General features: G+C 34.1%; 1 protein-coding gene across 1 annotated transcript; it reads right to left on the bottom strand.

Annotated features, from left to right (window-relative positions):
- Positions 1 to 5,482: 5,482 nt before the first annotated feature.
- On the bottom strand, positions 5,483 to 13,414 carry LOC126752967 (uncharacterized). Its single transcript, XM_050464020.1, has 4 exons — positions 12,877 to 13,414; positions 6,141 to 6,521; positions 5,931 to 6,077; positions 5,483 to 5,869 (listed from the first exon to the last, which is right to left on the bottom strand). Exons 1-4 carry the CDS (start codon positions 13,196 to 13,198, stop codon positions 5,718 to 5,720), a joined length of 1,002 nt encoding a protein of 333 aa, XP_050319977.1. The 5' UTR covers positions 13,199 to 13,414; the 3' UTR covers positions 5,483 to 5,717.
- Positions 13,415 to 14,459: the final 1,045 nt, after the last annotated feature.

Below are 14,459 nucleotides of genomic sequence, written 5' to 3'. Positions count from 1 at the left end.
CGGGGGTCCATATATGCGAACTGTGGTTTCTCCAATTTCTTCTCTTAACATAAACTTTAATGAAGAGCTTCTAATATGATTTGAGGATTCACTACTCACTTGCCAAGGCCCCAATTGCAACTTATATGTATGTATATCATCATCTAAAATGCAAAATAAAGTAATATTACTTTTCATAAGTCTACCACTCAAAGTAAAACACAATTTGAGTTTTGGTTATAAATTGGTTATAAATTGGTTATAAAATGGTTATGAAATGGTTATAAAATGGTTATAGATTGGTTATAAAATGGTTATAGATTAGTTATCATACAGGTACACTCAAATGGAAACAAAATTTTAGTTCTGGTTACAAAATGGTTATAGATTAGTTATCATACAGGTACACTCATATGGAAACAAAATTTTAGTTCTGGTTATAAAATGGTTATATATTGGTTATCATACAGCTGCACTCATATTGAAACAAAATTCGAGTATAGGTTATAAATTGGTTATCATACAGGTATACTCAAAGTGAAATAAGATTTGAGTTTTCGTTATAAAATGGTTATCTAATCTAATCTCTATTATATCTGGTACCGATTTTCGATTTTTTTATAAAATGTTTTTTTGCTTTTTAGGTGGCGATACGTATTCCGACAACATAAAGTTGACTTATTGCATCAAAATATCATTATATATTCCACCAGTGATATGTTTTGAGATTTTCGTGTAAACTTAAGCAAAAACTGGATGTAAATTTGTCAATATGCCAAATTTTAACGATTTCTAATTATATATCAATAGTCAAACATTTTTTACATATTGTAAGTATAGTAAATAAAAGTTCTAGAGTATCTTTACTTAAAAACTAGTTTTTGTAACATGCTGACTATTTCAAGTTGTTAATTATCTTAGCTAATGATTTTGTTTTCAAACAGGTTTTGTTGCTTACGTTTTCATTAAGCTGTTGAAATTTAATTTTTCCACACATCGCAATTGACAGCCTACAATTATGACTCAGCAAGTTTGCTTTGATAATATTTGTTATTTTCACTTGGCAAACATTAATAAAATAATATTTACACTAATGGCAACGTGAGTGCAACTTTTAAATAAACAGAGTGTAACTGGTAAAACCATTGAAAAGAATATTACATGTGTTTATTTTTAAATTAATAAAACGATATATTGTATAGAGACGAGCTTTCAACTACTTATGCTGGCAGTGCTTAGATTACTCTATGGTATATAATATAATATCGCCTTACCTCTAATGTAAAATAAATGTAGCTTAGTGGATCCGGCCTCCCATTGCTGTGGTATACATTTTATATTATTATTCATATAATAAACTCTTCAATACAGTGAAAATTTTATTTACGAATAAACGTTTTTGTCAGTATAAGAATCCAAGGGATTGTACTTCAGGTTCAATTTTGAATATGTTCATACAAATAAATTTCATTGGAAAAAATAACAAATTTAAGGCTGGTTTCCAAAAGTTTGATTAACAGTCTTCCTGTCCAGTTAATAGAGCTTGCACTGTACTTTTATTTTTCTGAACAGGGTATATTAAGTTTGTCACGAAGTTTGTAACACCCGGAAGGAATCGTCGGAGACCCTATAAAGTATATATGTATATAAATGATCAGTATGTCGAGCTGAGTCGATTTAGCCATGTCCGTCTGTCTGTCTGTATATATACGAACTAGTCCCTCAATTTTTAAGATATCGTTTTGAAATTTTGTGAACGTCATTTTCTCTTCAAGAAACTGCCGATATCGGTCCACTATAACATATAGCTGTCATACAAACTGAATGATCGGAATCAAATGCTTGTATGGACAACTTTCACATTTGACAAGATATATTCACGAAATTTGGTATATATTATTTTCTAAGGCAGCAATGTAATCTCCGAAGAAATTGATCAGATCGGTTAACTATAGCATATAGCCTCCATAAAAACTGAACACATAGTTACCAACAGAAATGCACCTGTGAAGGGTATTTAGCTTCGGTGCAACCGAAGTTAACGGTTTTTTTCTTGTTTATTTATGTATTGTTTTTATTATCCTATCTTCTAAGTTGGGTCGAACTAGACTAAGAGTCCATCGCGGACAAACAACGTGGCACGTAATTTTTACATATAAATTTTTATAACTTATTATTCTGTTATTATTGTAGCGGCAGAAACTATTCCTGAAGTAATTTCGAGGCATGGTGCCGAGTTGACAGTCCTTGGTCGGATAAAAGTCCTGGTACATTCCGGTTACTTAGACCCGACTGTCATTGGAATGGATTAACTGATTATCCTCGAACATTATTGTAGTAAAAATGATAAAACTCGTTGGCGGAACATTTCATATATTGCAGAAAATCCTCAAAAAACTCAGTATTGGGAACTAAATCTTTACAAACCATAAGCGCGCTGAAAAATTGGAGACCTATTTCATACAACTATTTCGGTTATTGTTGAGCAGAGAAAGAGGCATTATAACAAAGCAGTGTCTTCGAGGTTTTAAAATACATACTTATTATTACACATACATATTTTCGAACGTGAAACAATTCAGTATTGAAAACTTGTGTGAACTCAATAACAAATGCCTAAAGTCGAATTTTTCCAGGTACATTTATAGAAACTGTGCAATAAGACTTTCCCTGAACATTTTCATATCCAAGCGCGTACCCATATGGTTCTTTTGGATGTGGACATAACCCGTTAATGTGATCAAAAATTCCTCTTGGTGCATCATCAAGATAATGATCCTCAGAGACTGCTCAGCATGATAGTGGTCTGCAAGTTAGACTATTCTAATGTTAACGCTTACAGTATTCTGATACATTTCCTTGTAAATATTTCAGAATATGTGTTATCAAACAATTTTTCGTAAGAACAGAAAATGTTGAACTAAAATCACGCAGTTCTCACACAAAACTCCTGAAGCTGTTGAAGATGCAAACTAGTATAATGTTAAGCACTTAGTAAGTGCCAAATTTTGCTAAAGCACTAACAGAAGTACAAACTTTAATGATAAAAGGACACTAGGACACTCAAACATAAATGAAAAGATAGTATAGGGCTAGGGTGAGATAAATACGTTGAATATTCTTTTGGAAAAAAATATATTTTACTACTTACGTGGTATAGATTGCCCTTGGTAAGCTAAACTTTTTATTTATTTATTTTTTTTTTTTTTTGCGGGTAAGGGGGTGGAAAATGTGTTTATGTTTCTATGGGGGTCCGTTCTCGTTGCCAGCGCACGCATTCAAAGAATATGTGTTAAGTTTGTCTTCTGTCGCGTCGTTGTATAGGCATGACGGCTCTTACCATTCTGTGCAGGTACTTTTTGAAGTATCCGTGACCAGATAACAACTGGGTTATGTAAAAATCTACTTCTCCGAACTTGCGGCTTGTCCATAAGCTTAGATCTTTTATTAGTCTGCTCCGCACCACAGCTCTGAGGTAGTCAAGGACATCTAGCGCTGTTGAAAGCGTTGCGGATATCTAAAGTCAACGCTAAACTTCTAGGCAGGTTTAAAGTAGTATAAATATTTCTCAAGATAGTTCTTTAGATATGTAACTCACCACTTGTGGCGTACTTAATTTCTAGCACAACCTGAAGCTCCAAACATCAAAAGACTCTTGAAGAGTAGTTCCCCCAAACATTTATAGAAAAATTATATATGACTGAAAAATATTTAAGGTTCACTCCTACTCATATAATTGTATGTTTTCTGCAGCAAAAATTTCATTTTCTTCCATTTTACCATTTTTCAAGGTGAAACGTGACTCGCATATTAATAGTATGGATTACAAAGTTTAAGAAAAAGTCACGCGAGTATTGGCAGAAGTGCATGACCGTAAAATTCACGAATCGCTGCATATGAACACAGCGCATATGCTTTTATGTACCATACATATACTATACATTGATGTATATAATGCCAGAGGAAATATTATACTATTGAATATCGATGCCTGATACGGATAGTACAAAGAATAATTTTTATTTTATTCGATTTCCTTACAATTATTATATAAATATTGTAATTACGGGAGCATGCTTAGATTATGTTTACATTATTATCTTTAAACAATTTGCGCACAATCTAATTTTAATGTTAATAAACAAAAAAAACACAAATCGTTAACTGCCCTCATAACAAGCTAGTAAAATGTATAAATGAAATTTTACAAGCAAAAAGTGAGGCAATATGTATACAGAATACGTAAATGATTTTGCATGCTTGATTGCTAATTAAATTTGAAGTAATTTCCGAAGCAATCAACGTACACATACGCGGACATTAAGTGCGCCAGACAATTGTAATTGACAGCTGTCTAAGAACACTTGTAAGTACAAATGAATAAATAAATGTACATATGTATATACATGACAGGGTTTGGATTGGGAAGCATGTACAAGTAAATACGTTTACTTCGCCTGAACCGAAGCTATACTACACTTTACAGGCGTATTTCTTATAGCATAAAAAGGTATAAAAAGGTCTTTATCTTGATTTGGAGCGATACATTTGTATGGCAGCTATATGCTATAGTGGTCCGATCTGAACAATTTCTTCGGTAATTGTAGCGTTACTTTAAGCTATAATTTATGCCAAATTACGTGAAAATAATTTGTCAAATAAAAAAGTTTTTCTTACAAGTACTTGATTATAGTCAGTCGGTTTGTATGACAGCTGTATGCTATATTGATCCGATCTGAACAATTTCTTCGATAACGGTAGCATTATCTTCAGCAATAAATTGTGCCAAATATCTGAAAGATATATTTTGTCAAATAAAAGAGTTTTTCATTCAAGAGCTTGACTTTGGTCAGCCGGTTTGTATGGCAGCTATATGCTATAGTAGTCCGATCTGAACAATTTCTTCGGTAATTGTAGGGTTATCTTTAGTAATATTTTATACAAAATTTCGTAAAAATATCTTGTCAAATAAAAGAGTTTTCTTTGCAAGAACTTGTTTTTGATCGTTCAGTTTATATGGCAGGTATAGACTAAAGTAGTTCAATCTGAACGATTTCTTCAGAATTTTAAGCATTGCTTTCAGTAATACTTTATGCAAAATTTCGTGAAAATATCTAGCCAAATGTAAGAGTTTTCCATACAAGAACCGGTTTTGGATCGATCAGTTTATATGGCAGGTATATGCTATATTGGCGCGATATTTGTGGTTCTAGCAAATAAACAGCTTCTTAGGGAGATAAGAACGGGCGCAAAATTTCAGATCAATATCTCACAAACTGACGCTCTAGTTCATGTATATACAGAATGACAGCGGGCTAAATCGAATGGGCTAATCACATACACATTACATATATGTATTATATATACATACATATTTTTAATCACATTATCTACTCCTAAGCATGCATTTTGAATGAGTATCAGTTTGTAATACACTCTCGTGACAGTGTTTCGTGTTTGTACACACGTGACTTCGATGATTTTTCAAACCTCAACAAAAACGTTTATAATTAGAATTTCTTTTTTATTAAAAATTACAAAAACGCGATTGCATTACAAAATGAAAGTCATAACAATTACAAGCACTTAATACTCTCAAGATTTTTTCCATTTTGCAACGCCGGCGTCTACCAATGAAGGTAATAACAAAAGACTTAAGCGCCGAACTTGCTCTGCTGCTATATAATTTCACCAATAACTGAACAGTACAACTCAAAACCACTACCTCAGTAAAAATATTAATCAACAACAAAAACATCATATGGCACAACAGACATAACATCATTGAGCTGTTGCAGCAGCATTGGGCCCCAGTATTGACGTGTTTCGGGCAAGAAAACTTGAAAGATTTGACGCCAATATTGATTCACAATATTTACAGCAAGCTCATCTGCAAAAAAAAGGATTATTTTTAACGCCACATTCCTAATTTAATAATAAATTTCACTCACTCAATGTTGGGTCGGGAAACACACCAGTGGCCGACAGTTTAAAGTCGCCAACCTTAGGCTCAGCGTGGAATCTGCTCATGCGCACAAAACGATGACCATCCGCCTCGTAGAAAGTACCCTCATATGATTGGTCAATATTCACATTCACTGCAAATAACAACAAAAAAATTTATCGCATTAAATTCACATTCATCAAATATAGCAACTCACCCAGCGACACATTGAAGACACCCTTGGGCCGCAATTGTATATTGTTTAGTATTAATTCTGCCTTGTAATTGCCCACGATTGTTATCACTGGCACAAATGAGAGCGATTTTATTGAGACTTTATTACCATTTATTTTAAAGTCGAGCGATTTGATTTCCAATTTCGAAAATCCATATGTGAGTCCATCACGCATTATTATGCGTCCGCGTATGGTGCCACTGGCATACTGAAATGTCGTGCGATTTAGCTTGTACGGATCGATTATCGGTATATTCAAATCGCGATCGCCGTTTTTCAGGCGTTGCAAGGACTTTTGTAAGAGATTTTTCATGCAGTCGTTTAATTCAGGGCTGCTTTGTTTGCAAACGGGTAGATCGCCAACTGGAAAATAAATAATAATGGAATATAATTAATGAAGTATGAAAAATTAAAACATTCAAATATTAAGTTCCTTGATGTAATAATTTAAAGTTGTGATCTGAGATCTATGTATAGAATGCTACTATCACAAGGCTTTGCTTTTGATTTAAATTCCTTCGCAATTATAATAAAATTTATTATTTTGTTGTGAGAACGATTTGTGATTTTTAGACGGCCAATAAGGCATAAAGCATGTAGAATAATATTAAAAAATTGGGGATTAATGGCTTTCATATGAGATCAATCAAATTCAAGGTGCTATAGTTTTATTCTATAGTCGTTTGAACCTTGTGATTTTTGTTCGATAGTCGTGTTAAAGGCAAAGAAACAAATATTTTCAAAACAAACCTGAAACGAAAAAGTATTTACATTTTAGGCCTCTGAAGACAGACTGTACCTTAATGAGAAACGGTAATAAAATATTCTGAAGAATATTTCATTAAATGATTTTAATCCTTGGCTTTTAAAATATTACTTTTAAGGGATTTTTAAAAAATTGTCAAAATTGTAATTAGCGTTAAACTGACATGAAAGCGTTAGTATTAAATTTAAAAGTTAAAAATTCAAAAATTTCATGTTATTGAAAAGCTATTAACTAAGAACAGATAATAATATAATAATAATATAAGAGGTGGGATAGGACTTCTTATTTAAGTGTTTTCGTGAGGTCGAGTGTTGCCATGTAGCAAAATCACTTTTTTTCCTTGTATTGAAATCATCAGGAACCCAAGTTCCTTGTTTCTGAAACATTCCCAGCACATGTAGTCGCTTTGAAATAGCTTAGCAGGCGACTCCCAATGCTGTAGCAAGCTCTTGTTGCATTTGACATGGATCCCCATGGTAAAACGTCTCTAGTTGACGATTAAAGGTTTTTCTTCCTTCACCGGATGGTTGGTAATATCGAAATCGCCGTATTTAAAGCAACGAAAGCAGCCACGACACGTTGTTACACTTGGGGAAGCAGCTCCGTAAACTTTTTGTAGTACTCGATGTGCTTCTGCCACCGATTTCTCTGATTGACAGAAAGAAGTCAACACTTCTCGTAAATGACTTGATCACTTGACAAAGGTTGGACTTATTCCCTTAACCAAAACTGTATATTGTAATAAAAAAGCACCCGGATATTATAACTGAATTCCCGGGTAAATGATATTTCCAAGAAATTTATTTTGCTAAGTTGATAGGACTGACTTTAATTACTACGCTAAATAGGAATGCCATCTATCAGCCAGTTTGTTAACAGCAGTTGCTAAGTCGATACAGCTCAGTAGTGCGTTGCGATTTTTACAATGGATAAAAATATCGAACAAAGAATTTGACTCAAACTTTATATTTCTAACTAAATTAATGCAGAATCATTGCGAATGTTGGAAAAGACTTACGCTAATTCGGTTTTATCAAAAACAGAAGCCTACGAGTGGTACAAGGCCTTTAAAAGACGATCGGGAGATCTTTGAAAATATGCTTCGTTCTGAACGACCTTCGACCTCTTCAACTGATTAAAATATTAAAAAAGTGAAGAATATGTTGCTTGAAAATGGACAGTAAAGTGTTAGAGAGATGGAAATAGAGTTCGACATCTCTCGCAAGTCCGTTGTAATGATTTTGGTGAATATTTTGAGTATGAAACTCGTTCTTGCTCGCCTCATCCCAATAAAGCTGCATTTCTTTTCAAAAAGAGTACCGAAAGCACTTCTCTTTGGAAATGCTTGATCGTACGAATTTCGATTCCACATTCATGGAGAACATTATAAGTGCCAATTAGACATGGGTTTATGAGTTTGACATGCGAACAAGTCAACAATGATCGGAATTGGGTGGGAAAAAATGGGCCGAAACCAAAAAAAAAACCACGCCAACGCTGCACAAAAATCAAGGTGATTTTCATTTTTTTTTTCAATATTCAGGGTTTGGTGCATCGTGAATTTGTTCTGGAGAGGCAGACGGTCAAAAAAGAGTTCAATTTGGCCGTATTGAGGCGTTTGCGTGAGAGCATCCGTCAAAAAAGGTCACAATTGTGAACCCGTTTTCAAGAATAAATAAATATTCTGTGTTTCATTTGTTTCAAAAAAGCAAACAAATTCACAAATGTGCAAATGCAGTTCCTTTTTCAAATGTCTAGGTTAAGTTTATCAGATAATGTCCGAAGGAATAAGATTTTTGATAATATTTTTGATTTTGTAAGCTAAAAAACTACTTTTTCTGCCGCCATCTTTTTTATACTCTCGCAACAAAGTTGCTAAGGGAGTATTATAGTTTTGTTCACATAACGGTTGTTTTTAAGTCCTAAAGCTAAAAGAGTCAGATATAGGGTTATATATACCAAAGTGATCAGGGTGACGCGTAGTGTTAAAATCCGGATGTTTGTCTCCGTCTGTCCGTCCGTGCAAGCTGTAACTTGAGTAAAAATTGAGATATCATGATGAAACTCGGTACACGTATTTCTTGGCTCCATAAGAAGGTTAAGTTCGAAGATGGGCAAAATCGGCTCACTGCCACGCCCACAAAATGGCGAAAACCGAAAACCTATAAAGTGTCATAACTAAGCCATAAATAAAGATATTAAAGTTAAATTTGGCACAAAGGATCGCATTAGGGAGGGGCATATATAAGTGGGTGTGACCCCGTCCCCTAATAAGGTTTTTGTTCGAAAACTACTATAGCTATGCCAACCAAATTCTATAGGGTCGTTTCCTTCAGGCATTTCCATATACAATGAATGACAAAAAACGTCAGAAATGGCAGAAGGAAGCTGCACCCAGGCTTTTTTTAAAAATTGAAAATGGGACCTTATGGACCAAAAACCATATCTCGGGAACTATTAGACCGATTTCAATGAAATTCGGTATATAATATTTTCTTAACACCCTGATGACATGTACGAAATATGGGTGAAATCGGTTCACACCCACGCCTTCTTCCAATATAAAGCTATTTTGAATTCCACCTGATGCCTTCTCTGTATAATATATACATTAGGAAATGAAAATACAATTCAATACTCAAAGTACACAAACTGATCTAATCTAATTAATTTTACAGCAAAATAAAAAAATATGTAAATTATTATCACTTTATCATGCGAGAGTATAAAAAGTTCGGTGACACCTGAACTTAGCCCTTCCTTACTTGTTTAGTCTAAAATGTTGACTAGTCCTTTGATAATTATCTATATTCATGTGAAATAAAAATATTAATTTTTTTTTTTATTTTTTTAGTTTCAGATTATTTTAACCGAAAAAATCTGCCTAGTTGGCACAAAACTGTACTGTACTCAGACAGAAAAACCTAAGTGAACAGTATCAAATTGAACAGTTATTTTTTAGTACGCTCATTTAGGAAGCAGGGCAGCAGTGGAAAGTGTTGCCAGAAATAAGCAATTTCACTTCTGCTGGGTGCCAGGACACAAAGGCATTGAGATTGCCAAAAATGGCGTGCGGCTAACCGAAAACGTGCTCAACATTGAGAAACCCATGCATTGTGCATAACTAAAGTACACAAAATTCCTATTGGCACTCGATATAAACGCCCACAGATTGGTGCTAAAAGATTGAGAAGACTGCTGGAAGTGTCTAGAGCAAAGCACCAAGGAAAACATGGAACACGTCTTGTGCACTTGTTCCGCATTGGCAAGACTCCACCGTAAGCATTTGGCGTTCCCACGGTATGATACACTGAAGGAAATATCGATAGTGAGGCCACAGAGTCTGTTAAAATTCGCGTGAAGCGCAGGCATCCTAAACGATGACTACTCTTAGACTTAGTAACTGAAGTCCATCTGGCATCCGAAAGGATGACTACTCTACTCGATCTGACATCACAATGAACCAAACTGATCTATGCGTGGCTTATTGGCCTATCAGAGTAACCTAACCTAACCTAACCTAGTACGAAAATGTGCAATTGAATAAATACCTTATCTTCACAGAAAACATTTTACTACTCACTTTCATTATTTCGCATTTTACCTTACAACTACAATATAATACAATGTATATGAATCATAAATTTTGTCTACACTTATCAGTGCTACTTAAGTAAATATATGTATATGTGAAAGCGCTAACAACATCTAGCGCATTATTTCAGCGCAAATTTAGCTTAATAATATACAAGCATAAGCACATATATATTTATATATATAATTGCAACAATGAACTAGTATTCGCATTATTAACTTGCGCAGAATAAAAAAGCCTACACAATTTGCCCTGCGTCAATATCATAAATTCATCTGTGTACGAAGTGATCTTAGAATGGATAATTGTAAATTAGTAGGCACGTAATCAGCGCATATCAAAGGTCACACAATTGTGCGCTTGAAATGCTGCCTTCGAAGCGGCTGACCTTCATTTAAATGGCTGCTGTGATTATGACGCGCTACAATTGTTGGTGTTGTTGTTGTTGTGCGGCTTAGAGTGTACACATGTAAATAAGTAAACAACAACATACACTGAGTAGAAATAAGCCACGGTTAATGTTACAGTTGCACATATATCTACTATACTATAATATACATACATACATTCACGCACATACTTGTACAGCGAACACTAAAGCGCACATGAAATTAAGAACTTTTGCGTTAAAAGCTGAAATCAATTATCGTATTTGATTTTGAATTGTGTGGAGGTCGAATTATTATTTCGCAATATGTAAATAAATTGAATCTGATTGTTTTTCTACTAACAAAGCCGTCAATATTAAAAACAAAAAATTTTTGATATTTTTTTCAGTATTTTTTTTTAAATACTTTTGTTAAAATATTTTTTTTTTAATTTAAAAATTTTTTTTTCTTAATATTTTTTTCTATTTTTTTTATATTTTTTTTTAATTAAAGTCTTATTTTAGCCAAAATTATTTCAATATTTCATGCTCTGCAACAATCAAAAGCAGTAAATATAGCAGAAAGCATCTGATGTGTTGAAGCAGGTCATGTAAAGTTAGCAGCAGGAAAGGTTACTTATACGACACGGTGTGCGGCGAATTACTAATTAGATAATTATGTGCTTATAATTGGTTTATATGTCATGTTTTTAAGCATACTTGGTAGAATTAGACTTAAAAGCGCACAGACATGTTGTGATGGTAGTGTCTATATGTATGTATGTATACATCTACGTATATATGGCGATCGCACTGTTTGTCTACTAAACTGCGGATTTGAATCAAAAAGGGAAGTAAAAACGTTAACATCGGCTGCACCAACTCTATAATACTCTTCACAGGTGCATTTATTATAGACTAAAAGGGTATAAAAAGATCTTTCTCTTGATTTTAGTCGCTCAATTAGTATTGCAGCTATATGCTATAGTTGTCCGATCTAAACAATATGTTCAGATATTAAAGACTTGCCTTGGACAATAACCTATGTCAAATTTAGTTAACATATCTTATCAAATAAAAAAGTTTTTCCTACAAGGTCTTGATTTTGATAGGTCAGTTTGTATGACAGCTATTTGCTACAGTGTGCCAATTAGTTCAATATTTTCGGATATTGTAGCAGTGCTTTCCACAATAGCCTTTGGTAAATTGTGTAAAGATATTTTATCAAATAAACATCTTTTACATATAAGAACCTGATTTTCATCGGTCAGTTTGTATGACAGCTATATGCTATAGTGCGCCGATCTAAATGAATTATTCAGAAATTATAGCCTTGCTTTAAAGAGTAATGTATGCTAAATTTCATGAATATATCTTGTCAAACAAAAAAGTTTTCCATACAAGTAGCTGATTTGCATCGTTCAGTTTGTATGGCAGCTATATGTTATAGTTATCAGATATCGGTGATTCCGACAAATAAGTAGGTTCTCGGCGAGAGAAGGGCGTATGCAAAATTTTGTATTGATATCTGAAAAACTGAAGGACTAGATAACCTTTATACTGGCAGGCAGATTAACAGGCGGTCTCCGACGCTTCCTTCCAGGTGTTACACACCAAGCGCCAAACTTAATAGACAGTATTCTAAGTGTAATAGATTTTTAATATGGAGGATTACGTTAGGTTAAATTAATCTGGTAAGCCAATAAGCCAGCAATAAGCATAGACCAGTTTGGTTCTGTGCGAGACCAGATGGAGTTCACTTGCTAAATTCAAGAAGAGTAGTCAGGATGCCTGCACTTGACGCGACTTTTAACAAACTAAGATTGAGGATTAACTATCAAACTTGTTTTATTTTTTTTACGAATATATTATTTTGAATGTATGCTATTTGTATTGCGATTGGTCACTTATACTTTTCAACACTTTTTCTTCAATTTTATCAAATACTTTTATTCTCTTTATATAGTAGTAACATTAATGTTTTTCTCACCTGTAAAATATTTCTTCGGCTTCGAAGCACTTGCTGCTGCATTAGCATTCGCAACGCTGTCGGCTGCTTTAGTCTCATCGCTCGTTTTAACAGATATAGTGGTTGGAGGGGTGACTGCAGGCACAGAGCTGGCGGTGCTTGATATTTCAGCAGTGCTAGCGCCCTCTAATGTAGTGCTTGTTGTTGTTGCTGATGTTTCTAAAGCAACATTTGTTGTTGTTGCTGCGGTTGCTGCAGATGTTGTGGTCACATCTTGTGCGCACACGCTCCAGCAGAAGAAAACGAAAACACACGCGTGACCCAAAACTTGTCTCAAATGCATGTTTGTACTTTTATTGAACACAAAATTTCCGTTGTTTTATTATTTATTGTTTTTTTTTCACGATTTATAGGCGCGCATGCGCTTTGAAAATCTCCACTGCAGTTCAAACTCTTTACTATGCTTTTATCGTTTAAGAAATGCACCACAAACACCAAACACTTGGTGGACGCGTCCACAACTGACCGGCTTCTGAATGCAACTGCAATGCTGCAGCTGGTTTTATGGCACCTTCCAATAAGAATAAAATTGATTTGATTATAATGTCTTGCGATTTTACTTGCAAACACACAAAACTAACCGGCTAACTATTATTTATGTGTATATATACATATGTATAAATCGGTATACATATCATATTTAGATATGTGCTGTATTTGTGTGTGCATAAATATGTCATAGCGCAATCTGAAATATCTGCATTTAAAAGCACGATCCGATGCTCAATTATTGGCCATATGCAGCATGCAACTTTTTGTGCTTTAATACACAGCACTAACGCTCACTTACACAAATGCCTTTATTTCATATAAAAAGTGGTTTATGTGGAATAATTACATAAGGTAACTATATAATATTTCTATTATTTTAAATTGTTTGTTATTCATTGTTTCTCTGTTAAATAGTATATAGTTAATAATAACTGGTTTCTGTAAGTTCTCAATTAAAGGAAAATAAGCAGGAAGAAAAAAAATATATATGTTTTCGTTCAGTTATCTACATAGGTTAGTCTGGTAGGCCAATAAGCCACGCAAAAACCAGTTATGGTCCCTTGCGATACCTGATGGAGTTCAGTTACTAGATTCATGAGAAGTAGTCATCCTTAATGATGCCTGTCAGTTTTAACAGACTCTGTGGCCTCACTATCGATACCTCCTTCAGCGTAGCATACCATGAGAAACCCAGATGCTTACAGCGTAGTCTTGCTAATGCGGAACAAGTGCACAAGAGATAATCCATTGTTTCCCTGTTGCCTTGCTGTAGACATTTCCTGCAGTCTTCTCGATCTATCAGCTCCATTCTGTCACCAGACAGTGACCAGTTAGTATTCCAATCATTTTCCTATAGTCTCTTCTATCGAATGCCAACAGGAATTTTGTGTACCTCCGATTTAACATTTTATATAGCAGACTTATTTGGATATAGCGACTTAACTATTATTATTCATTCTTTATTAAAAATCCTCTTTTATTTAAAGTACATCCAAAACAAACCTGCTTTAAAATTCGCTTAGATTCTAATAATATGTAAGCTTGAACGAAGC

The sequence above is a fragment of the Bactrocera neohumeralis genome, chromosome 3, assembly GCF_024586455.1.
Source record: "Bactrocera neohumeralis isolate Rockhampton chromosome 3, APGP_CSIRO_Bneo_wtdbg2-racon-allhic-juicebox.fasta_v2, whole genome shotgun sequence".
NCBI classification, from domain to species: Eukaryota; Metazoa; Arthropoda; class Insecta; order Diptera; family Tephritidae; genus Bactrocera; species Bactrocera neohumeralis.
The sequence above is the reverse complement of the archived record's forward strand: the minus strand, read 5'-3'. Positions and strand labels throughout refer to the sequence as shown.